This window comes from Chaetodon auriga, chromosome 13 (genome assembly GCF_051107435.1).
Source record: "Chaetodon auriga isolate fChaAug3 chromosome 13, fChaAug3.hap1, whole genome shotgun sequence".
Lineage (NCBI taxonomy): Eukaryota > Metazoa > Chordata > Actinopteri > Chaetodontiformes > Chaetodontidae > Chaetodon > Chaetodon auriga.
In genome coordinates, this window is record NC_135086.1 from 22,605,101 (window position 1) to 22,629,076 (window position 23,976).

Here is a 23,976-nt window from a genome sequence, read left to right on the forward strand (position 1 = left end):
TTGGGTAAATCCCTCTGTGAGGTAAAGCACAGCATACCCAGTCCAGGTCTGGCTCTCCGTGGAGCAGTGTCAGTAAGCTTTATGCTTGGAGCCTGCATGATGAAGGCCAGGACCAGAGCCAAGCTAGCCTCTGGGTCACTGTGCCAGGACAGAAACTTTTGTCCTCTCAAAGTGTCAACAACTGGAGCTCATTTGGTTTGGCGGGTCTGTGCGGTTCTTAAACTCTGTCTGCAAACAACTGCATTTATACTCTCGGAGGAAATGACAAAGCTGCCTGAACTATGTTTACAGGCAAAGTTTTTTCCAGGCCAAGAGGCACTTCTTGAAACCTCTTGGTTTCAGCTGCATTACTGCCTTTAAGAGACAACAACATGCAATAAAAAAAAAAAAAAAAAAAAATGCCTCCAAAGAGCAGCTGAAGTATGACAAACTGATTTTCAGGGTCACCGCTTTTTTGTCAGGTTTGATCTATCAAAAATGGGGCAGATACGTTAGCCCAGGGCCAACATGGGGCCCAGGGAGAGGAATTGGAATTGGAATTTGAATTCAGTCAACAACATCTGCAAGCGTCAGCCTCTAACTCTTTTTTTGAATCATGATGCAGATATGCAGAAAATATTCTCCATTTTCAGAGACGCGACACAGTGATCAAGTTTGTTATCAACTACATAGAAATGATTTTTTTTTTTTTGCTTAAAGGTCTTGAAAGCTGAACATATTTGAATTCCTTCTGTTTGAAGGCCACTTATGAGGTTCAATCAATGTACTGGTATTTAGAAAATGACTAAAAACAATCTGAAAAGGGGCTGATGATGATTTCACTTCTTTTGGTTTAGTACTAAAAGATGCACATTCTTTTGTTTCTCTGACGTACGATGAATGGTGTGATGCATTTCCATTTGTATGCATTTCCATACAGGATTGACCAAATGTCTCCAAAACAGAAAACATTACACGTTAAGATAAACTTTACAAAAGCTCAGTACACAGTAGGTCTAACCAGATTTTTCAAGATATTTCCCTCAGGAGATGGTAGAGACCTAAGCAGCTGTTTGCTAACAGGTTCACCATGTCAGCTTTGTTTGAACTGCTTCCAATCGTTGCATTGTTTGAAATGAGAACCTGTCAGCTTTTGTTACAGTATTGAGATTTGTAGCACAGATATTTTTGCCTTCCAAACCAACATGTGAAATCTGAACTCTGCTTTTAAGTTAATTTCAACCTTTATAGCCAACCAATGTAGGCGGAAAGATCTGGACACGGAAGTTATTGGCACCAACCTGTCCATGTCATACTGGGTCCCTTCAGTGCTTGGATGTAAATTGTTTGTTGTCAAATAACTTTAGCTTCATTATGCAGAGCTAAGCATGTTTGGGAAAGCCAAGCTGTTCTATTCAGTTCACTGGAAACGCCTCTGGGTGGTTGCTGGAGCGCTATTATGCCACATGTATGTGATGGCAGTGGGAATGTAAATTTTTCATTATGTACACTTGTGCCCACTGAAGCTTGATAACAAGATCTGTTCTTTGTCCTCCTCTGGCCATTCAAGAGGCTTTGTGTTGGCCCACTTTTTCTGGCTGGATTATGCTACGCTGCTGCGTACCTGTGGTTTCTGATGTGTAACACAGTGCAGCTGCAACACACATACACAGCTGCTGCCAAAAATTAGGGTGCTGAAATGTTTTTACAGGAGAAGCTCAGATGCATGGAGAGCATCATACGTGTCGGTGATTTTTATATGATCTTTGTTACAGCCCTTGTTTTTCTCATTATCAATAATAATGATAGTCAAAACAGGTTGATCTCGACATCAGCCACTGTCACTGGATGAAAACGTGCAAGATTCCATCATGTTATCATCTAAAACCAGCAGACATCACTGCCAGAGACTGACCTTTAGTCATTGTCGCTGCACCTGCAGCCAAACTGAACAGCTCATAATATTCCTGCAATGCTGCAGTGATTGGTAAATAAAGAATAATAATAATAATCACCACATAAAAACTTTGGGATCACAAGTAAGGAAAGCACATTATGGATATGAGAGCACAAGTAAATGAAACATAAAGATATTTGGCTGCTCCGGGACTTCTTCAGTCTGTGACATAAAGGGAGCGTAACTGCCAATGGTTACTTTAGTTACTCGTCTTTTTCTTTTTCTTTTTTGGCATTATAGATGTCCTCTGAAATCTGTGTCCTCTTTCATACAGCATGTTACTGCTATAAAATACACAGTCTGGATGTGTTGATAATGCACTTTCGGCAGTTGGTATCCTAAAAAGTACAAATAAATAATATAAATCTAAAGTATACTGCACAATTTTCTGCTAATATTAATGCATGCATGTGAGAATATACATAAATTCAACAGCAACTGTGGGAGAGCAGCTAAAGCTGATTTTCCAGTCACTTAATATTTGTTTATGTGTTTTTTTGTTACTTTTAAGAAGGACCTCTTTACAGTACATCCTAACTATTCTTTTTTTTTAGCGTCAGGGCTGTAAATGAATGAAAATGGCCCATTGCAATGTCCCAGAACCCAAGGTTACCTTCAGATTACCTATTTAATCTGAGCTATGGGGCAAAACTCCAGAATATTATATATACAATTGTATAACACAAATCCTCACGTTTAAAGAGCTGAAACCAGCAGATTAATGAGATTTTCTGCCTGTTAAGTGATTTTAATGGTTCTCAAAATTGTAGTGGGATAATTTTCTGTTTCTGTTGATTCATACATGAATTGATTTGAGTTCCAGAACGAGCTGACATTTGTCTTTTCTATGTGTGAAAGCTGATCATGGAGACAGACAGCAAACAAAGAGAGACCTCACTGATGACGCCATGAGTTTCCAAGCTGTCCACTCACCAATTACCGTTTTTTTTCCACCTGTGAGCTGCTCCTGCATTTCTATGTGGGACAAGAACGCCACACTCTATCACATCTAGCATCTGTGATGCATTGCGAGCGCCATTTCCTCACCAGTATGTTGGATTATGTCACACATTGTTCTCAGCGGCCCTCGTAAAGCCGGTCCATGATGTCCGCATGGGAATAAGGTCAGGGGTGTCCCACCAAAGCACCGTCTCGTGTGAAGTACAAGCTACATCAGACTCCCCACACAAAGCCCATATGGTATCCAGTGTCTGCTCTGACACTCCTAACTCTGCCCCACCCCTCAGATGGACTCCTTATTAACCTCCTTTGCGGACAACAAAAGACCTGACCCAGAACTCAGTCACCCAATCATGTCATACATCACCTAAAGGGGCAAAGGTCATCACGGGTCACAGCACGATGCTCCTGCAGGGGTCAGAGATTAATGTGCTTGACCACTGCTCTCTTTCTCGCAACATCACCACAGCTCATCATCTCACATTATAGAAATAACACATGATTATGATAATGTGAGCTGCAATGAACAATTTATCTTATTAGTAGTAATTAACTGATAATCTCTTGACAGCTGCTGATGTTTTCAGTCTATCCAACAGTTACCAAAGCAGTGTTTCAAACAGCCTTTCAGGCTGACCAACAGTCCAAATACTACAAATATTCAGTGTCATCAAGAAAGGTTGATGGGATGATGATCTTATTATTGTTATCATGGCCTTGCTGTATACCAACTTTTTACTCATGATGATGACTTTAATATCTCACTTTATCAAGGGTCATTTGGAACAGTTTGTACATAATTATGATTAGTGGAGCCCCTCATATTTGTATATTGGGCCCCTTGCTTTGCTTTTCTCAATACCATGATCAAACTCATCCACCAATCAGAGTTTGGGCTGCAAAGAGAAATTCACTTGATATGAAGCTGCCATATGAAATGCAATAAAATGAAGTATTATGCTCAAATCTTGGATGAATCAAGATGTCTCTGTGATGTCTGTGGTCGCGTCCACTTGCTTCAGATGTACATATTCGATTCAAAGCTTAATCTACAAGTTCACCAGTGAACATTATTTTCTTCTGATCCTTTGAATGTGAGATAACACTCTGGAAAACATATACCACAAATCTAACTTTTTTCTACTCGAGCAGTGGACCCTCCGCTTACTCAGGCCATCAGCCCCTCACATGCCTTGGACACCTGAGCTCGATGGATGGCAGGAAAAAAGTTATGATGTCATGCTGGGAAAAAGGAAAATCCCATTAGGATGAGAACAGCTGGGGCCACCAGCCAATGAACTGGGACGCAAAGGGGACAGGGGGAGGAGCAGGGGGAGTGCTGATGCTGGATCGGAGAGGAGCAGGAGGGGCGTCGAGCTGAGCTGAACGAGCAGTAAAGTGTAAATATAGTGACACCTGAAGGAGCTGTGGTCTCATCTCTACAGCATTATGTGTGCCGCACATGTGAAACATGGACACACAAACACACGTGAATAAATGTTTTGAATAAATGCTTGCACAAAGATCTGCCTTATTCTGTGCTGAAGACCTCATTTGATTTAGTCATGCTTGTGTGTTGTTGACATTGGCTTTGCTTCCTCGTTGTTGAAAGTGATAACCTTCCCTTTACCATAAACTGGGTTTGCACATTTGGGTGACAATTTATAAAAATGAGTATGAAGCATTTCTGTGTTTCATGAACAAATATGTTTGTTTGATCACCAAACAGTCAGAAATGTATGTAATTCTGCATACATTCCTGACTGTTTGGCTGTTCTACATACACAGGAGTGGTATTGCCTGTGTTCAGGGTCAGTTCTCCGAGCAGCAGCTCAGAGAAGTCCTCTTATGAACAAACTGAGCATAACACTCCAAATTAGTTATCTAAATTGACTTATTTCATCTTTTGGATGGATAATGCTGCACAACACTTGTTTTGTTCAACTAATAGTCCAAAACTCAAATATATTCAGTTAACTATCCAATCAGGCAAAGAAAAGCAGGAAATACTCACATTTGAGAAGCGGAAACTAGTTCAAAGTCTACAGTTACGCCTAGAAAAGTGATTCATTGACTATCAACAAAATAGATGCAAATTGATGTTGTGTAGTTGTGAAATGATACAATGGTGTTGAGAATGTCGGACACTAATCTTCATTCACAGTCAATCTAAGTATATACAGTATATCAAACAGTATATACAGTACATCAAAGTGTACAGTGTTGTACAGCTTTAGGACTGCAGAGCTTCTTAGGAAACAACAACAGATTTTCTGTTCTGATGTTTATCACTGTGCTGATGTCATAAAAATCATGATATAAACAGGTTAGACAAAATAAAAGGTCTGGATTTGGTTGAATTAGACTTTCAGATTGCATGTGATGAATGTTTAATGAGCGGGGATCGGGTGTGCATGCAGCATCTAGTGTTCTAAACATAAGGCAATCTGACAGTCACAGCAGTGCTTTGCAAACATTACCACAGGAGTAAACCCCTCTACCTCTCCCCACCTCCACCTCCACCTCCCTCTCCCTCTCCCTCTTCCTCTCTCTCTACAGTCACCCTGAAAAGTCAGAACGGAGTGACTCCAGCAGGCGTGAATGATGACGACAGCAAAACAGCAGGCGCGGTGGAGACCAAGATTCCTGAAGGTGATCTTTTGCTGCAGGTCAGTATTAAGGCTGTATTTGCTGTTGTTTTTTTTCTGTTTGTCTCTATGCACAATATGTTTCATCTGTACTCAAACCCTCCAGTTTCCAAACAGTCACCCAGGTCAATATGTTCAGTATGATTTTAGGGAAAACTGTTGACGTGCAGCTGCACTGATTTAATTTGTGTGTCTGGACTGCTCTTGTTTTTGTTGTTGTTGTTGTTGTTGTTGTTTTCTTCCTGACAAGCGCCCAGAATCTCTTTAGGCCAATGACAGAGGCTCAGGGCAGCTTACGACTAAATACTCAGACTGGCACAGCCTCATGAAACATCAGTCTACTTTTTTTAGTGGAGGTAGTCCACTGCTCACCTGGTGGATGAAACGTGTGCCTGGGACTAATCTGAATGTGACCTAAAGAGTTCTTTGTTTGGGATAAAGAATTCCTGCCTATTCAAAATGGATTCTTTTGAATAGAAATGTGGTATTTGAAGGATGATTCAAAGAGCAGATTTCTGTCCAGTGTAGTCCTCAAATCACATGTAGATCAAATTTGAAGAAATGATCATCACTGTCATCTGAGAAGAAGTTTATGTTTGTTTATGGCTTTTTTTTTTTTACAGCTTGGGTCATATTTCTGTCAGTCTGGAAATCATTCCTGTCAGTGGTGATCTCATTTAAAGGAGCAGGTCAACACTGTTGGAAACCCTTGCTTTTACTCTCTTGTTGAGAGTAAGATGAGATGACTGATACCGCTCTCGTATCTGATATCCAGATATCCAATTGTTGGTTAGCTTGTCTTAGCATAAAAACTGAAAGCATGCAAGAAAAGGTGCCTATTTGTTTTGTTACCTTAGGTTCTGTCCAGAGGAACCAAATGATGCAGGACTCCAGGATGTCCTTGTTGTCAGGTTTATTTTTGCCTTTGGACAGAGTCAGGTTAGCTTTGTCTTCCCTTTCTCCAGTTTTTATGCTAAGCTAAGCTAAGTGGCTTCTAGCTGTAACTTCATATCTACCATACAGACATGAGGGTGATATCAATCATCTCATTTAGTTCAACATGAGAGTGAATGAGCATAGCTCTCCAAATGTTAAACTTTTCCTTTACATACCAATTTAATTGAGTGCAACAACATGAGTGGTCAGATGACTACACCAGTTTGTTACAATCGCACAGAAAAAGTGTATAAAAAGAGAAAGTGGGCGAGGCCACTAAGTGTCGGTGGAATCTTAATGCTACAGAACACTTTGATTTAGACATTATGTGTTTCCTCCTGCAACAGACTGGGGAAGGCCGTCTGCTCTTTCAACCTGACAGTAACCCCGGTACAGATAGCCGAGCCTGTAAAGAAATGGTTTTGCCAGCTTGGTGTTGAAGAACTAGACTGGCACAGAGCCCTGACCTGGTCCGAGCCAACATCTTTGGGCAACAAGTTGTCCAAATGAAATGACAAAATATGTTGTTTGTCCATGGCTTGGAGGATGATGATGTGTTTTCTGATCTGACGCCCCAGTCAGCAGGACAGCATTGTTTTTCTGCATCTGCCAAACTGTTACACATCACTGCTGAAGAATAGACTTGTTTTATGACATGACAGTGCTGTGGTTAATGTTCGGTCAGGTTTTGGCACTAAAATGACTGCTTTGATGAATGTGAACATACTTAACTTTGGGATAAGGTTAGAGAGCAATTTTTGGCTGGAAACAGGAAACTGCAGGGCCATCACCTCCTTTGATCCTATCAAAATTTCTATGGCCACTAGAGGGTGGTGTCACTTGAACATAAACATTTGTCATTTAGGGGCACTTGGTACAATAACTGGAGCTGTGGATCTGAACTGAAACGCAGACTGTGAGTGAGGCTTTATCACCCATCATCACTGTTGAACTTCATTAAAGCTGTTGTGGCTGAACGGGAGCAAATCCCTGCAGCAAGCCAGGTTTGAAAATCTTGTGGAAAGCCTGAAACAGGAGGAGTAGAGGAGGAGAGGCTGTTCTAGCACCAGATTAATGCCCATGGTTTTGGAATGAAATGAAATCGCATGCAGATGTAATGTTTAGGTGTCCACGTGCTGTTGATCATGGAGTGAATCTGATGAATCTCTGAACATTTCTTCTCATGCTGAGGCTCGACTGTGCTCTGTCGTAGTGTTGTTTATGTCAACCATGAATATTGTGTCTAGCCTTCTTAAGTGACTGTGAAGAGCACCATCGGCTTTATGACAATCCACATTCAGACTGAATAAAATCCAAATAATCCTCACTGATAAACCACATCTCTGTAAAACCTTTGTCTCTTTGAAAATGCTGGTGGTCATAGTTCAACTTTTAAAGAAAAGGCAATCAACATGTTTTCCATTCCGGTGAAAAAAAAAAAAAAGCACTCATGGTCCACAGCGGTCTTGTGCCCTCTGTACTGTATGTGTGATTGAGGGGAGAGCGAGCTCACTGGCTGCCAGATCTTTTTGGGATCTGCTGGAATCATTGATTTTCCAGTCCAGTTCCTCCCAATGTGCATTGCACTGGCATTCCAGGAGAAGAGAGGAAACAGCATGCCCGCCATACCCCGACCCTACCCGTGAGCTTTCATTATTATGATAAGCCTACATTTCCATAGCCTGTTCGTAATGAGAAATGAAAGCTCATTTAGGGAAAAAAGAGGGTGAATGTTCCACAGGGGACCTCTTCCTCCTCCTCTTAATCATCGGGAAGAGAAGGACGGCGAGCGGTTCACAGGCTGAGGAATGTGAGGTTTATTTCTGAACCCAAGTCTGAGCTGGTTTCTGTGCTGTTCTTCACATCAGACGGTGGTGAATTATAGAGGAGCTGTGATCAATTATTTAGATTCAGAAAATGGAGGAAACATGGCAGTCTTAATTGTGCTTTTACTTTTAAGTCATTACTGAAAACAAACACAAGCAGAGTTGGTCATTTCTGACAATACCTGACAACAGACAGCTCTAAACATGCAGACTGGCCTCGTTATTTATTCCCTTTTCTGTTTTAATGCCAGATTTGTAAACCACTGCTCTTCTTTGCTCATACTCATGACTGAATTGAATCATTTGCAGCTGGCAGGTTAATGAGTACACATGAGCAGACTATCTGTTATTAAAAGATATGGCCTCATTTCTGACAGTTGCACAGATGTTCACATCGTATTGGGTTCGTATTTGGGGTTGAATAGACTTTTGCGAGAAATTACATTAGGGGCTCAATTAGTAACCAGAAAACTGAAAGCTTCATGTGATGGTTGGTGGCTGTTTATATGGAACACTCAGCCTTGACATTTGGAGGTTTATGTTTACGGTGGAGGAAGTGTGGCAGATAATTGTGGTGAATCACAGGTGTGTTATCAAGAAGAATAACATGGCGTCTCCAGCAGTAGTCATCCCTGCACCCTGTGGGCTGATTGGGAAAAGAGATGACTGTGCTTGTACGGATGGCCGTGGCTGTGTGAGGACAGATGCGTGTGTGTGTGTGTGTGTGTGTGTGTGTGTGTGTGTGTGTTTGTTTGTTGGTACATGTCTGTTTGTGCTTTGTTTATGAAAACCTTCCTGTACCGGGGGAGGGCACGTGTGCCGCTTATTGAGGTGGAAATGTTGGACCAGCTGTTCCTCTTTGAAGAGTGTGTTCCATTTCACTCACCATGCTTCCTCGTTTTCCTTTCTCGTCTCCTCCTTTCCTTGCCAAGATCTTCCTTTCCTCCTTTACTTCCCTTATTTGGCTGTTGTGCCGGCATCTAGTACCATCTATCACAAACCTGAATGTCCATGCTGCCAGCTGCATCTGTGACTAACAAAGAGGGGAAACTTTATATACATGTTTTCCTTTTACAGAAATAGAAGAAAGTAAATAATTCATGTCAATAAAGCAGTTCTTTAAAAAAGTGGTTCACATTGTCTCTGCTAACTGTCTGCTTGTCTTGTTTGACCCATAGGCTCTCAATGGTTTTGTCCTGGTTATCACTGCCAGTGGGACCATCTTCTACTCCTCTCACACCATCCAGGATTACTTGGGCTTCCACCAGGTACTCTAAAACTAACCAGTCTATACTCTGTCTTCTAATCACCCTCCAATAATAGCCCCAACACAATCAGAAAGGGTTAAGAGGAACTTCCTCTCATTCTAAAGTGAGAAAGTCTAACACAGAAATTCCAGCTGTGATCTGAATCTGCAGAGCTCATACACCACCAACACCTGTGGCTCGACTGATGGTATTTAATAGCCCACTCTCCAAGGAAAGCTGAGTTGTCTCTAAAATCAGGAGACTGTTCAGGGACTGCTGTGATGGCTACTTTTTGGTAGGTAAATAGAGCAGCATTCAGACTGAGCAGAATCAGTGGCGAAGCAGACAGCAGAACTGTCACCTTTTGTCAGGAGTTTACTGATGACTGATCATTTTTCCGCATGGTAATGAGCTGACTGCAGGCAAGCTGCTGTGGCAGTATAAATTTGCAGGGAGGGGTCCCTCCCCTGCTAGCTTTCCTTTCATTAAGTAGACACACACACAAACACACACGCAGCTGATGCCTATATCTGAGAGTGTAATTGAAAACAGATCAATTGCGGGTGACACACTTTAAATTTGACTAGTAATTTACATTTAAACCCATCTAACCTCGCTATGATTTAACTCAATCATTCTTATTCCTGCATACATTTTCAGGCACATAGGTAGACACACATAGAAAAGCACATACTATGTTGTCGCATTAAACGTCTAGAGGTTCTGTTTTAGCAAATGCTAGATGGGTCTGGATGGATGGCTTGCGTGCAGCATCTGCTGGGAGCGACTCAGGGGTCTTGTTTGATCCATTGGTCTTCTCCCTGCATGGTGCAGAGTCAGAGGCTCAAACAACAGCAAAAAGACCTGACCTATTTATAGCTTGGCCTTTTTACAAAACACCAGGCACAGCAGTGGGCTGCAGTGAGCAACACACCCCGGCCTCACAGCACAACTGAGCAGCACACACTGAGGCTCTTTGGGCAGCTTAGTGCACCTGTGCCATGGCTTTACAGTAGGAACTCTCCAAAAGTAAGATTAGTTGATGGCCCTTATTTGCCTCCATACACATCCAGATAACTTAGTAAGTATTCCAAAGCAACCACCCAGAATCTGTAAATCATACAGCCCCTAAAACACCATAGAAACCACCAAACAACACAATGGGAACATCCAGAAAAACTCTGACGACCACCTATTAATGCTTTTAGCAACATTATCAGTCACATAGCTACACTGTGACCTACTGAAGAGACAATGCCCACAATCCCTGCTGCAAAAATCATGTCTAAAACCATCTAAGAATGCCATAGAAGCCATGTTGCAACACCCTAGTTTCAACAATGAAACATTTGCAATGAACAAACTGAAACTATTCAGGCACATTATGTCCCACTATTAGGTACCTTATGACTAACTTTTGCCTAAAATGATGAGTCATGGTATAAATCCCCACTCTGGTTATGGTTCAGATGTGGAATTGTTCCCACATCCTGTATGCCTCCACTTGCATGCCACTTATTTGTTTTTCCTCTCGTCTTTTTTTCTCAGACGGATGTCATGCACCAGAGTGTGTATGAACTGGTCCATACGGAGGACCAGCAGGAGCTCAGGAGAAACTTGCACTGGGCTTTGAATCCTCCCCCTGCCACTGCGCCTGCCATTACCCAGGACTCCCCCCAAGGTGATCACTCTCTTCTCCTGCATGAGCCTATTATCAAAATCCCAGCAAAACTGAGAGACCCTGGTGGGACTGATGTAGGTTTCTTAAATGAAACCATTGTGGTTATTATCATTTTGGCAAGGAAGTTGTTGAGATGAAGGTTCAATTTTATTTGACCTTAGTTCCAGCCAGTGTCTCCAAAATGTATTATTTTATACATAAAGGGCAGTCAAATATGTAAAGTTCATAGGAATTCATTTGATTTTATCATCTTTTGGAGAAAGTTTGTGGAAATTGGACTGCAAATATTGGAAGGTGATGGATGCTTTGGCTGGATATGCATTGACTCCTACAAGTTCCTACAAGTAACTGTATATCTGACATACTTAAACTGTGAGGCTTTAGTAAAATCACTCTCAGTAGCTATTTCCTGCTTGGCCTGGGAGCCGTACATCCCAAGGGTGTACCTAAGTTCAACACTGCTCTGAACAAGTCTCTGTGTTTATGTGTACACAAAATGTGTGTCTGTAAAACCGCACTAATGCTTAATGCGCTGCCCTCCACTGCAGCCCACAGTCTGTGTGAACATACATTTGGACATCAATATCAGACGGTTAAGTACACACACTTCAGGCATTAAGCCTTAAGACTGTCCTCAGGTCAGGTCACGTGACCCTGTAATCTTCACTGTGGCTTATGAGGTGAAGTGGTCCCAGATCTGTATTTGGGTTTTAAGATGCTTATGTCTGTGCGCTTTGGTTGTGAGCAATGTGTTTAAGCTAAGACATAACTTATCCACTCCTGTGCTGAACTGTATAGTCTCGCCTTTAACCCCAACACATGCTGTCTCTTGGTGTGATAAGATAGAGTTACAGGAGCTCCAGGCCTCATTACATAAGTGCATTTCGACAATGGAGGGCAGCTGTTGACATTAGACAACATTTAATTCCAGCTCAAGAATAAATACAGAGGATGGCATGATGCAGGGCCATTATTTACTCTGCAAATGTGGTCTTAATGTTCCTGTTTTTCCAAATGAAACTCAGTGTGTTGATGGGTTTGACAGCTGGGCGTCATTTTGAGAGGAATCGGATCAAAGTCTTTTTTGATCACCTCATTCAGTGGACGCGATGTCGCAAATCCAGAGCGATACGAAGCTGTGAGGGACTGTTACTTCCCTGGGCTTTTCACACAGAATTCTCAAGTCAAATTGTTTGTAACTACAGAGACGGAACCGGACAGCAGCTCGTCTTTGGTCACCTACAACCCTGATCAGCTTCCCCCAGAGAACTCGTCCTTCCTGGAGCGGAGCTTTGTGTGTCGTTTCCGCTGCCTACTGGACAACTCCTCTGGCTTTCTGGTATGTTAAACTCGTGACTTGACTTGGACCTGTCTACTGCAAGTAGAGTCCACACCTGATATTTCCACCTGCTCCCACAGATGTTCTTTCCCACTCGTGTCCCCAAGTCTGGGTCACACTGTGAGTTCCTGAACATTAAATACTCATCTTGCTGAGCTATGTTTGAGTCAAAAAATGTATATAAATGTAGCTGAACAATACTTTCCACTCATATCCTAAAATGTGATTTGAAGGAGATTTTGTAGTGAAACTATTGGACAGTATAGTGATTGTATTGATTAGTCAGTATATTGTACAGTTTGAACAAGGTGAAATGTATGACCATGACAGACAGAAGGTGATGTGGAGCATGTGTATTAAAAGAATACACGATACAACTGGTGTGTAACAATACATACAGAAATGGTAGCAGGATTAATAATGATGTAGGTTAATGGCAGAGATTATAGAAGACATATCTTAACCTCTGTGTCATCAGAGACATGTGGTGTCTGTACTTTCCCTCAGTAGGTTCTGATTTAGCCTATCGATTGGAAAAACCCTCACATCCTGTCAGTGAAGGGTGCCTTGTGCAGAGCTACATCACACATCCATGCAGGTTGTCGGGGGACACTGACTGGTGCACGTCTCTGCACATAAACATGCTGGGACTATATGGAAGGTGATTCAACATTTCACCCTGCTGCTGGAGAATAATCACGTTTTGATTCGTAGAGACAACAAAACAGCAGCAGATTACATAAAGTGCCGGGGAGAGTGCACTCAGCCAGACCGCTATTGCAATGGGTGTGCACGCACACACACACTCTCTATCAGAGTGGTGTACATTCCCTGTGAATTGAACACAGCAGCTTCTCGGCACATGGAGAGCTGCTCCCTTTCCTACTCTGCTCTATGCTACACTATTAAAGTGTGTAACCATCGCCTCCGCTTCTCACAGCACTTCATGTTTTTCCCCGGTGTCATCCCCTCTGAGTGAACATATTGAAGTCTTTCTGTGCCACCTGTCTATCAGGATTCATATTTTTCTCGAAAATTGGACATTTTCTATCCCAGAAACAGAAGCACACTATCCTGGGAATCCCAGGAACGGCACTTGTTTTAAGGTATAACTACAGTCAACATGCATTAGTCATATTTCAAGCAACACTAAATACAACAAAGAGAAACATGCATAAAACCTACGGGTTCCATGTGAAGTGGGTGTGTGTTTGTGCTTGTGGGTACAAACACACATCAGTGGGGTATGGACCACATCCTGCTTCACCATTATTCCACTAGAGATAACCTTAGAGGGTGAAGCCAGTATGACTAGAACATGAGAACATTGAAAGGAAGAGGACTTTTCTTTTCTTTCCAGGCTTTGAACATCCAGGGCAGACTTAAGTTTCTGCATGGACAGAACCAGCGGCAAGAAAATGGAGGAAAGGTCCCGGCTCAGCTTGCCCTTTTTGCCATTGCGACTCCACTGCAGCCTCCTTCCATTCTAGAGATCAGGACTAAGAACATGATCTTCAGAACCAAACACAAGCTGGACTTCACACCCTTGGCCTGTGACGCAAAGTAATGACACTGCATAGCCACACACACACATACACAAAATATCTTTGTTCTCATTCCTTTGTATGTCAGAATACAGCTTTGTCAGGATAGAGCAACAGAACCATGAATCAATGTTATATTCATGTGGAAGAGATGTCATACTTCAGCTGATTAAAATATCATGTGTGGTTTGAATTTTCCTTCTTTTGCTGCAATACTTCACAAAAAGATCATTCACTAGATATGCATGTAAGTCTAGTGTGGCATGAACAATGTTTTGTCTTTTAATGTACAGGGGGAAGATAGTGCTGGGGTACACAGAGGCTGAACTGCGGGTACGAGGGTCTGGCTATCAGTTCATCCATGCAGCAGATATGTTATACTGCGCAGAGAACCATGTCAGAAGTAAGTTCTATTAGTGTGGTCCACAGCCCGGTCTGCCCGGTGACCTTCATTGCATCTAGTTCCCTTGTTTGCTGCCATCAGTCCACTGGCATTGTCTTATAAAGGTCTGTTAAAATCTCAAAAAATAGATAAGGTCAATTATTATACTGTATGTTATTTTACAGAAGCCAACCCCCAAGTCAGGAAAGACTTAGAATACAAACTAAAGTGATGCTGACCATGCAACTCTCTCCACTTACACTTACTTGGGGGCACTTTGGGTAAAGCAGGGCGCCTTAAACCTGCAGACCACGAGAAGCTGATTAATCACATTTAAGGACACTTAAAGGCCAAATCCAACTACTTTTCACAGGTAGACACACTTGGCTATTTCACAGGTAGTAGTTTAGCAGATTTTTTTTTTTTACCATCCTGCTTTAAGACTTCATGAGCAACAATATATTCCTGTATACAGTAGCCTGAAAGTAAAGTTGACTTCTTGTGTGTTTTAAGATGGCCTAGTTGCTGTGTAGGCTGAAGATGTTTTGTAATGAAGACAGTTTATAGTATGGAACCATCCATCTTTGATGGTGATTTGACAGATTTTAGACTTAGTCAAAAAAGTTTAGGAGATCTGGTCCAACCTGGTCAGAGAGTTCAGACAGCTTTCGCAACTAATCCTGCTGGATTACAGCACAGATTGAGCAAAGCCGCAGAACTGCCAGAGGAGAGGATAGGGCCCATAAATCCACTGCATGAGCAAAGCATCAGAGATGATCCATACAGCAGCACCAACATTCCAGAGGCCAGATATGTTACTGACCGCTCTCTCCTTACTGTAACGCAGGAGTCAGCGTAGTTAAAACAAGAGGTCAAAGCAAGTAGAGCATCTACACAGAAGAACCAACTGATCTCCTGCAATGAGCCTCACATCATACTATGTTGAAGGAGGAATTTGTGACTGCAGTTACTTTCCCAATTTACCTTCCATCCTTCTCAAAATTGTAGGAAAAGGAATAGAAAACACATTTTTATGTGCTCCGTCATTTTGCTTAATGAATGAAGCAAGATCAAGAGCATCAGGATGTTTTGTGTTGTGCTCATGATCAAAGGAGAGCTCAACCTTTTCACCCTCAGTAATTTGTAATGTAAAGTAGTAGAAGCACATTACTGAATACATGTAATTAATAACTTGCTGGAGGATGTCAGTCAGTCCAATACTGTAGTCTACCTCTTCTCCAGATTTCAATAAAAGTTTCTGTTGATATTTGTGGCAAGGAATGATTGGATTTTTTCTTGATTGAATCTCCTTTTGATAAAAATAAGTAATTCCATTTGGAGCCACCAATATGCAAAAATGAAGCGCTTTCAGTAGGTTTATATTAATTTTGTAATACAGCTACTGATTCTAACTCTGTTTGCATTCCATATTTGTAGTGATGAAGACTGGGGAGAGTGGTCTGACTGTGTTCAGGCTCCTCACGAAGGAGAATCGCTGGAAATGGGTTCAGGCCAATGCCAGGCTGGTGTACAAGAATGGAAAACCAGACTACATCATCGCCACCCAAAGGCCTCTTTTGTATGTCTCTCTTTATTTTGTGTTATAAAGCAATAAAATGTATCAGTTTGCGACAAAACAAGCTCAGACCAACAGAACCCTGATATAATATACTGTACATATATATTAAAATGAAGGTTTACTGTATATATGGACACATGATGGTTTCCTCTGTGTTTTAATCTGATTCACACAGAGAGTTTAAGAATTTATCCCAAGAGAGAAGCATGTACTGTTTTCAGTTATGATGTGACCATTTTTACACCTAAGACAGTTATAAGACTCGTTCAATAATGGAAAAGTGGGTAAGAACCAAACCCTGGCAGCAACCAAGCAAGCAAAGAACTTTGATCCTTTGTGAATTGCCATGGTGAGGTCTGCAGACAGTGATCATGTTTTCTGTCTTTATAGGGATGAGGAGGGAGGAGAACACTTGCGCAAGCGCTCCATGCATCTACCCTTTACATATGCTACGGGAGAGGCCCTGCTCTACCAGTCCAACCACCCCATAGCAGGCTTTGGAGATGGAAGCAATGAGAAAAATGGCAGTAAGTCAAAGAAGAGCCGGACTGACAGGCTGGTGAGGGATGGTCTGGACCCTGGCTCTCTTCTGGGGGCACTCATGAGTCAGGATGAGTCGGTGTATGTTTGCCAGCCCGCCCTAGAGCCCAAAATGTCCTTCCATAGCAGTTTCTTTGGAGACCAAATGGGCTTCTCTGACTCGGAGCCCTCCAGCTTGCACAAGAGCTGGGACGAGCCGAGCAATGATGTGCTGCGTCCAGACATAACACAGGCAGGCACCAGCTTTGATCCACTGCTGGCTACTCTGGACTCCCTCTCTTTGGAAAGCCAAGGGGTTGTGGATTCGGAAGAGGGAGGTTGTTCAAACGGTGAGCTGTTTGGGGCTCTGGAAGGGCTGGGGCTGAGTGCAGAGGACCTAGAGCTGCTGCTGTTGGATGAGCGGATGATCAGAGTCGAGATGGACCCTGAACGAGTGCCCACCTTGGATGACCTGTTGACAAATGATGAGATCCTTTCTTATATCTATGACTCTATAGAGGGAAAGGTTGATTCCACAGAGCAGGTGCCTCCCGGTACTGCCTCAGCAAAAACTACAACAGCGTCACTACCTGAAAGTAATCTCACCTCTGACACTAATATGCAAATGCAGTTTCCTCACCATAAGCCTCCCCTGGTGGAGCAGGCTCCCATTGTCCAGCTATCTCAGCAGATGCAACAGCACCTGAACATGCGACCCAGTAAAGTGGCGCATGACTGGGGCCAGCAGAGTGACCATTTGGCTAACACAATGGTCAATGGAGACCTGCTGGGACAAAATCAATCTATTCCCAATAGACAATGGACAGCGCAAGACATTCTAGTCAGTGCAGGGATACAACTGGAACATTACAACACACAACAGACTGTTTTCAATGGCAAGGCCTCAGAGCTGGATGGCAAGCTTCATCAGCAGCAAACACATCAACACTACCTTCAGCAACAGCAGCAGCAGCAACCCAGGATGCAGAACCACCTCTCACAGCAGTGCCATGCCAAACAGAAGGCAGCCAACCTCAATGGACTGTGTGGCATCTCCTGCACAGAGCATTCAGCAGGAAAATCCCAGTGGCAGGACTATGGATTCAGTCAGAGTCTGGGCAGCAACCCCAGCCTTGATAACAGCCAAAAACCTCTAACAAACACCTCACTAGATTCTTGCATGGATTATAGCATGCCTGATATTGACAATGCAGAATCGGATTACACCATTAATGGAGGTTTGTTTGGGGGGAGTGGACAACAGCACGGGGCCGAGTCCATGGTTTCATCCTTCCAGGGAATGAACCATAAACAGCAACAGGAGCAGATCCCAGTTCCTTTGGCTCAGGTCATCTCCAGCCTGTCACAGTGCCCACCTCCCAACGCCTCCTTGGAGCAGATCCTAGGTGTAGCCAAGCCCTGCCGGCAACTGGACCACTATGGCATTGTGACCTCTGAAATCCCTCATGACCTCAGTCCCAATAAGGTGAGGTTGCTGAAACACTGATATGCTGTTATTGTGCTGAAATCATAACTAGTTAAAACAGTTTGAGCTTGGAAGTTGATTCTTGAATTTTGGGAACGGTATGTGTAAAAAAAGTACCATAAGCTCAATAGCTATACTTTCTAGCTATTTGCTATCTATCTATCTATCAAATAGCTATACTTTCTAGCTATTTGCTATCTATCTATCTATCTATCTATCTATCTTGAATTACAGTTATCCTTCAAATGTAAACATCAGTCCCTACTGGGGGGTAACTGTGGTAGTTTTTATTTGGCTTATAGATGAATGTTTCCTCTCAATTGATATCAAATTGGTTAAAATGTAGCTTGGCTAGGAGCAGAGGTTTCAAATGTGTGCTGGGTATTATTGATAGGGTTGGGTAATAATGAATGAGAATCCAGTGTGAAAACAATCAACCCAAATTAATCATTCAAATCATTTTTCAAGTAAAAATGGCAAACATTTAAAGGTTCCAGGTTATCAAATGTGAGAATTTGTTGCTTTTCTTCATTATAACATGAAACACCATCAAATCAAATATTCTGTGGATATTTATGACATGCAGAGGATGGCTCTGAATGAGTTTGGTCACACTCTGACCTTTTCTTTTCAGTGGTGAGCATCAGATTTACAACTGTGCCCCCTGCAGGGTAATCTGTCAACATTTCATACATGATATCTCAAATTGTAATGGGCAGACTGCCATGACCTTTGCAGAGAAAATTCATGTTCCCCATGAAGGACACTTCAGATTTGAGTTGTGTTATCCAGCTAGCACACCCTGTCACACAGTATATTTTAATACTCCCTACTGTAATGCACTACCAACACACTTACACCAATACGATGAGACTTTTACATTTGATGTGAGGGAGAGTTGAATCCTCGATTTATCAAGTAAATATCTGAAAACTTTTATCAGTTAATCAGTTTTCCAGTTTATGGTGTTTTACATTTGAATGACAGCTCACGTACAGTGTGCATCTGTGCATCTTAATTTAAACTAAAAGTTTGGAAAAGTACTTGAATAAATATTTGACAAATTCCTATTTTTAAAGGTAGTTAAGCAGATTTGGTGATGTATGCTACCTTTGTATTACAACATATGAAGCATTATATCATCTCTATTCAGTGTCATCATGGGCAAGTCATAGTGTGAGTTTCATATTGTGATTTCTAATAAACCCTGGCAGGTGTCAGGGTAAAATTATGTAATGCTTGTGCACCCAAATTAATAGGATATCTTTATATCTCACAAAACATGCATGTAGTGTGTGCCACATTATGGTCATGGCAGGCCTAACATGTCTACTGTAAATGCCAAAATATTAACATGGTTGATAGTCCATGGCGGAAGCCTAAGACAAGGTACAGAGCTATCTTTTTCTATGATCTTAGATTTTCCTCTCTGTCTCTGTGACCTACAAAACATGGAAGGGCTGTGCTGTTGTTTTTGTTTGCTGCACAGACTGAAGGTGTTTGCAGAAGCTGAGAAGACATGTGTAAAGTTTGGCTAATGTGGTGCAGTGTTTCCAACCTGGGCCTCTGAATTCTCTGATAGGCAAACTATGGCAGCAAAGATTCTCAAGATTCTAACACTGATGAAAAATGTATGCAACAAAACACCAGTTTATTAAACAGAAAGTATGGAACGGAGTAGTATTATATGCTAGAGAATACAACACAACATACTCAAATGTAGTGCTGAAACTCTGGTGGTTTAATGGATTTGTCAATGGTAGGAAAACAATGACAGTTCTGATGCTGAACTGCTGATTTTTGTGATTTATTTAGTAAAAAATAGAACATATTTATATCGTATAATACGTAGAGTCACAATTATTTTCCCTAATTCACATCATTTTTTCGATAGCTTTTACTTTTACAAAAAGGCTTCTATTGTTTGAGCATTTCTTCCAGCTGTCTTTATTCATGGCGTCCTCTTGTCATGTGCAGATGGAGAATGGATGCATCCTGAAAAGTACTTACCCAGGAGGCTGTGCTCTGCCTAATAGGAATGGAGCAGCGCCCCCTACTGTCCAGATGCCCGGCCCCGAGACCTTGTCTAGCCTCCCCGACCCACCGGCCACCGGATTCTACCTCTGACCAACTGACCAGGAACAGTCACACAGCAGGACACTGTTAACGGCCAGAAACACACAATGACTGGACCAGCCTTATACATATAGATAACACAACAAACCAAGCTGAATAAACGTAGGCCTACATGTTTTTCTTTCATTTGTTTGGAATTTGTAATGTTTCTTTTTTGGGGTGGGGGTGGGGGTGGGGGGAATCATTGTGTTGTATTTCAAGTTATATTATCATATGAGTCCTTTGTTTACAATAATGCAGTGAAGAGTGCTCGGTTGACTTTCTAATGAGTAAAACAGAGAGGTAGATGTGAGTTTTTAAAGCTGAGTTTTACAAATCTGCGTTCAGATACAACACATTTTATGGAAGAAATGATTAACCAAGAAAATAACTAGCATTTTTTTTTTTTTTTTTTGCAACCCTAAATTGTACGATGCGAAAACATGAGGACAGATGCAGACGAACCAAGGCGAAGAGAGGTCGTTGTATGTCTCCACTTCATGAATGTACAGACACAGGAATATTAGTATCTGACCAGTCTTCAAATGCAGTTCTTTTCCTTCATAAGGCATTTTCTGATTCTCTCATTTTAATTGTGATTCAGTTTCGGGCTCATTTGATTTGCTTTGTATCTGAACGCACCATAAAACACACACAAGCAGAGCAACTCCAGCGTGATGACAGGTTTTTGTTACTGGCAGTCAACAGGACATCATCGCTCATAGTTTTCCGTCATGCTACAAGAATGTAATCTTTCAGTGATTTCTTTGTTGAACGGTTTTCCTTGTCAACAATGAGATTAATCCATATGTGTCTGAAAAAAAGTCTAGAATATGGATTTTATGGCTAGAAATATCCTGCACTTTATTTCAAGCACCCATTTAATGCAGATCTGTAGTCAGGGATCCTGTTTTTTTTTTTTTTTTTAATCTTTGAATCTACTGATGCAAGATGGACCAGTTTGCATTTTTCTTCTAATTTTGAGGTACATTTCAGGTGATGGGTTAATGTCCTCACAAGCACAAACACTTCTGTACAATTGTTAGTGTCATCATTTTTGTCTTTCTCCACTTGAATTCTGATTTTGTTGTTGTTGATAATGTTGATAATTTTGGACCTCTGGATGAGTTTTCTTTCGTTTATTTTGGTCAGTGTTAAAAGTTGAACTGACTTGATTAGAAGAAGTCAGTTCTCATTTCTTGTATTTATTCATGCATTCTTGATTGTTTTTGAAGTTTATGTGTAAGACATTCTCTTGTACAAAAAAGAAAAAAGAAAATGTAATGCTTTGTCATCCTCTAGCTAAGCGGTGGTTGCACTCGCTCTCCTGAGGGAATCAGTGAAATCATTCTACAGTGAATCCACAGCCAGCTCCTTTACAGTACAATCAAAGCCGAGTTTTTAAAGGAAAAGTCTGACATGTTGGGAAACCCTCGTTTGCTCTCTCACCCGGAGTTGGAAGACGTGAAGATTGATAAAAACTCAAGCACAGAGATGAAATTCTATCAATCTTCTCACCTGACTTGTCATCTGAGTTAGAAAACAAACAAAAACATGTCCCCAAAGTGTGAGATCTTTCCTTTAAGATGGTAGAAAACTTGGTGATATATCAGGTCAGTAACTTCGGGTCTGCGCAGGATCTCGGGGCAGTTACAGAATGGCAAACGCTGAACAACCAAATGTGAGTATTAAAAAGAGATCTCCACTGGAAGGATACAGTTCTGAATGTTTCTTGTACATAGCGAAATGACTGGAAAATGATGCAGAGTAGAATTATTTCATCAAGAAGAGATGCTGAAAAGAGATTTCCATTTAATTGTTCAAATAATGTCATTACTATTGGTATTAATATTATTGTTAAATGTTTTATGTTGAAATGTGATACACATGTGGTTACATGTCATTCGAACTGACTCGTTCCTTTCCCTTTCTTTTTACTACAGCTGACATGTTTGCTATATTTAATATGATTGATGTGACTTATTAACAATGTGAAAAAAAGATGTGTATATAAAGACAAACAAGCTTTGACAAATACAGGTATGTACATAGTTTTATGTCAAGTCACTCGTTTCAAGCACTATTTTTAAGACACGTGCTTATCAAACTCCTTTTGTTGATTCATTTTTGGTTTTTTATTTTCATTGAAAGTTGTACTCTCATCACAAAACACTGGACTCTGTGACAGCCTGAAAATGGTGCCATACTTCTGAGACTTGTTAAATAGGCTCTAATGTTGGAGAGTTGAATTCTGTCTTCTGTTTAGCCACAGTAACTTTAACATGCTAACAGGACAAGGTGTAGATGTTGCAGATTTGATCCATGTCCTTTGACTGCTTGTTTCAAATGTATTCTTTTCTTCCTTTGAAATAAAGGATTTCTTCAATCACAGTGAAAAACACATCTTGCAGAGCAAATAACTCTGACCACTCATATGTGTCTCTCTCTCTCTGAGCCCTCCAGTTTTGTATTCACTTGGACAGTAAACAGCAGGGGTTTCCAACCTTTGTCAGTGACTCCTTACTGTGGACCCCTGACATGTAAAGGTGCTTTGTGTAGCATTTTAATGTCAATAAATCATTACCACATTAACTTTGAAAGCTCTGCATAATTACTGTAAACATAACCACATTAGCATAGTGTAGAGTACCTCACACCATTTTCAGTGTTTGTCACCCATCCATAAACTGACCCACTGACAGATTGATCACATTTTGTCTGGTAGTTCTATCACCATGATGGTTTACCCAGTCCCATCTACGCTTTTCTTTTCTCCTGTTCTCCAATGAAAGAGACGTGTAATAGCGCGCCGTGCGTAAAAGCGCGCAGTGCGTAGCGATCGAGCTCCTCCTCTATTTACGCTACAAATGATAAAATGAGTAATTCCATGTGACTAAATATAGCACGACAGAGAAATTGCTGTGTTTCAAAAACTACAAGGAGTTGTATCAAATGCTTGATAGCATCAGATTCAAAACAGCCTCACTTTGGTTGGTTGTTCATCACTTTAGCATCGCCACATTGCTCACCACCACATGCAACTGGTGCCGTTTTTATTTATTTTTCAGTCCACCACTGACAAGGTGCGTTTGATTGCTGAGATTGATGGAATGTAACTAAGTACAAATACTCAAGTACAAGAATAATTCCACTACAATTATCGGGCGGCTCTAGTTCTAAAGATTTTTGTGCACAAAACATATGAGAAAGTACTGCTGAAACGACCAGTCAATTGATTAATTGAAAACTATTTTGATAATCGTTAAAGTCATTTTTCAAGCTAAAAGGTCATCGTTGCAGGTTCTCAAATGTGAGGGTTTAAAGCTTTCAGTAACTTTTTATAACTCTGGATACTTTAAAATACATGTGGGTGTTCATCAGTGAAATAAACATGTTTCTTTATTACTGCTGAACAAATGTTGACTTTTTAAATATTTCATTTAAAAGGCTGCTTTCAGGCAGTCAGGTGCAAGTGCACAATAATGCCTCATCTGTAAATACTGTGAGAGAAGCAGTCCGGCCATGACCGTGCAATAATCCTGCTGACTCGACAGAAATATTTCGTTGATCCAGAAGAAACGGGGTTTAGAGATTTGCTTTAAGTTCAGACAACTCATAAAACAGTACAGATGGTCGATAAACAGTCAGATGTGTATCCGATGATCAAGATGATAAATGAACGCGTCCGCTGCGCCAGCGGTGCGCAAAACTGCAAACCAGATGCAAAACACATTTTCCCAAATGACTCTCTAAAAACAGCTGTCATTGACAGCATTGT

At 41.4% G+C, this 23,976-nt stretch overlaps 1 protein-coding gene across 1 annotated transcript in view; it reads left to right on the forward strand.

Moving 5' to 3' along the window:
* Positions 1-20,369, forward strand: part of LOC143330867 (aryl hydrocarbon receptor-like) — a 35,389-nt gene extending 15,020 nt beyond the window's left edge. The window contains exons 3-11 of the mRNA XM_076747627.1: positions 5,456-5,565; positions 9,485-9,574; positions 11,102-11,234; positions 12,440-12,573; positions 13,934-14,136; positions 14,411-14,520; positions 15,937-16,078; positions 16,469-18,083; positions 20,061-20,369. Of these exons, the coding sequence (XP_076603742.1) occupies positions 5,456-5,565; positions 9,485-9,574; positions 11,102-11,234; positions 12,440-12,573; positions 13,934-14,136; positions 14,411-14,520; positions 15,937-16,078; positions 16,469-18,083; positions 20,061-20,210 (2,687 nt within the window). The 3' untranslated portion in view covers positions 20,211-20,369. The remainder of the gene's footprint in view (positions 1-5,455; positions 5,566-9,484; positions 9,575-11,101; positions 11,235-12,439; positions 12,574-13,933; positions 14,137-14,410; positions 14,521-15,936; positions 16,079-16,468; positions 18,084-20,060) is intronic.
* Positions 20,370-23,976: the final 3,607 nt, after the last annotated feature.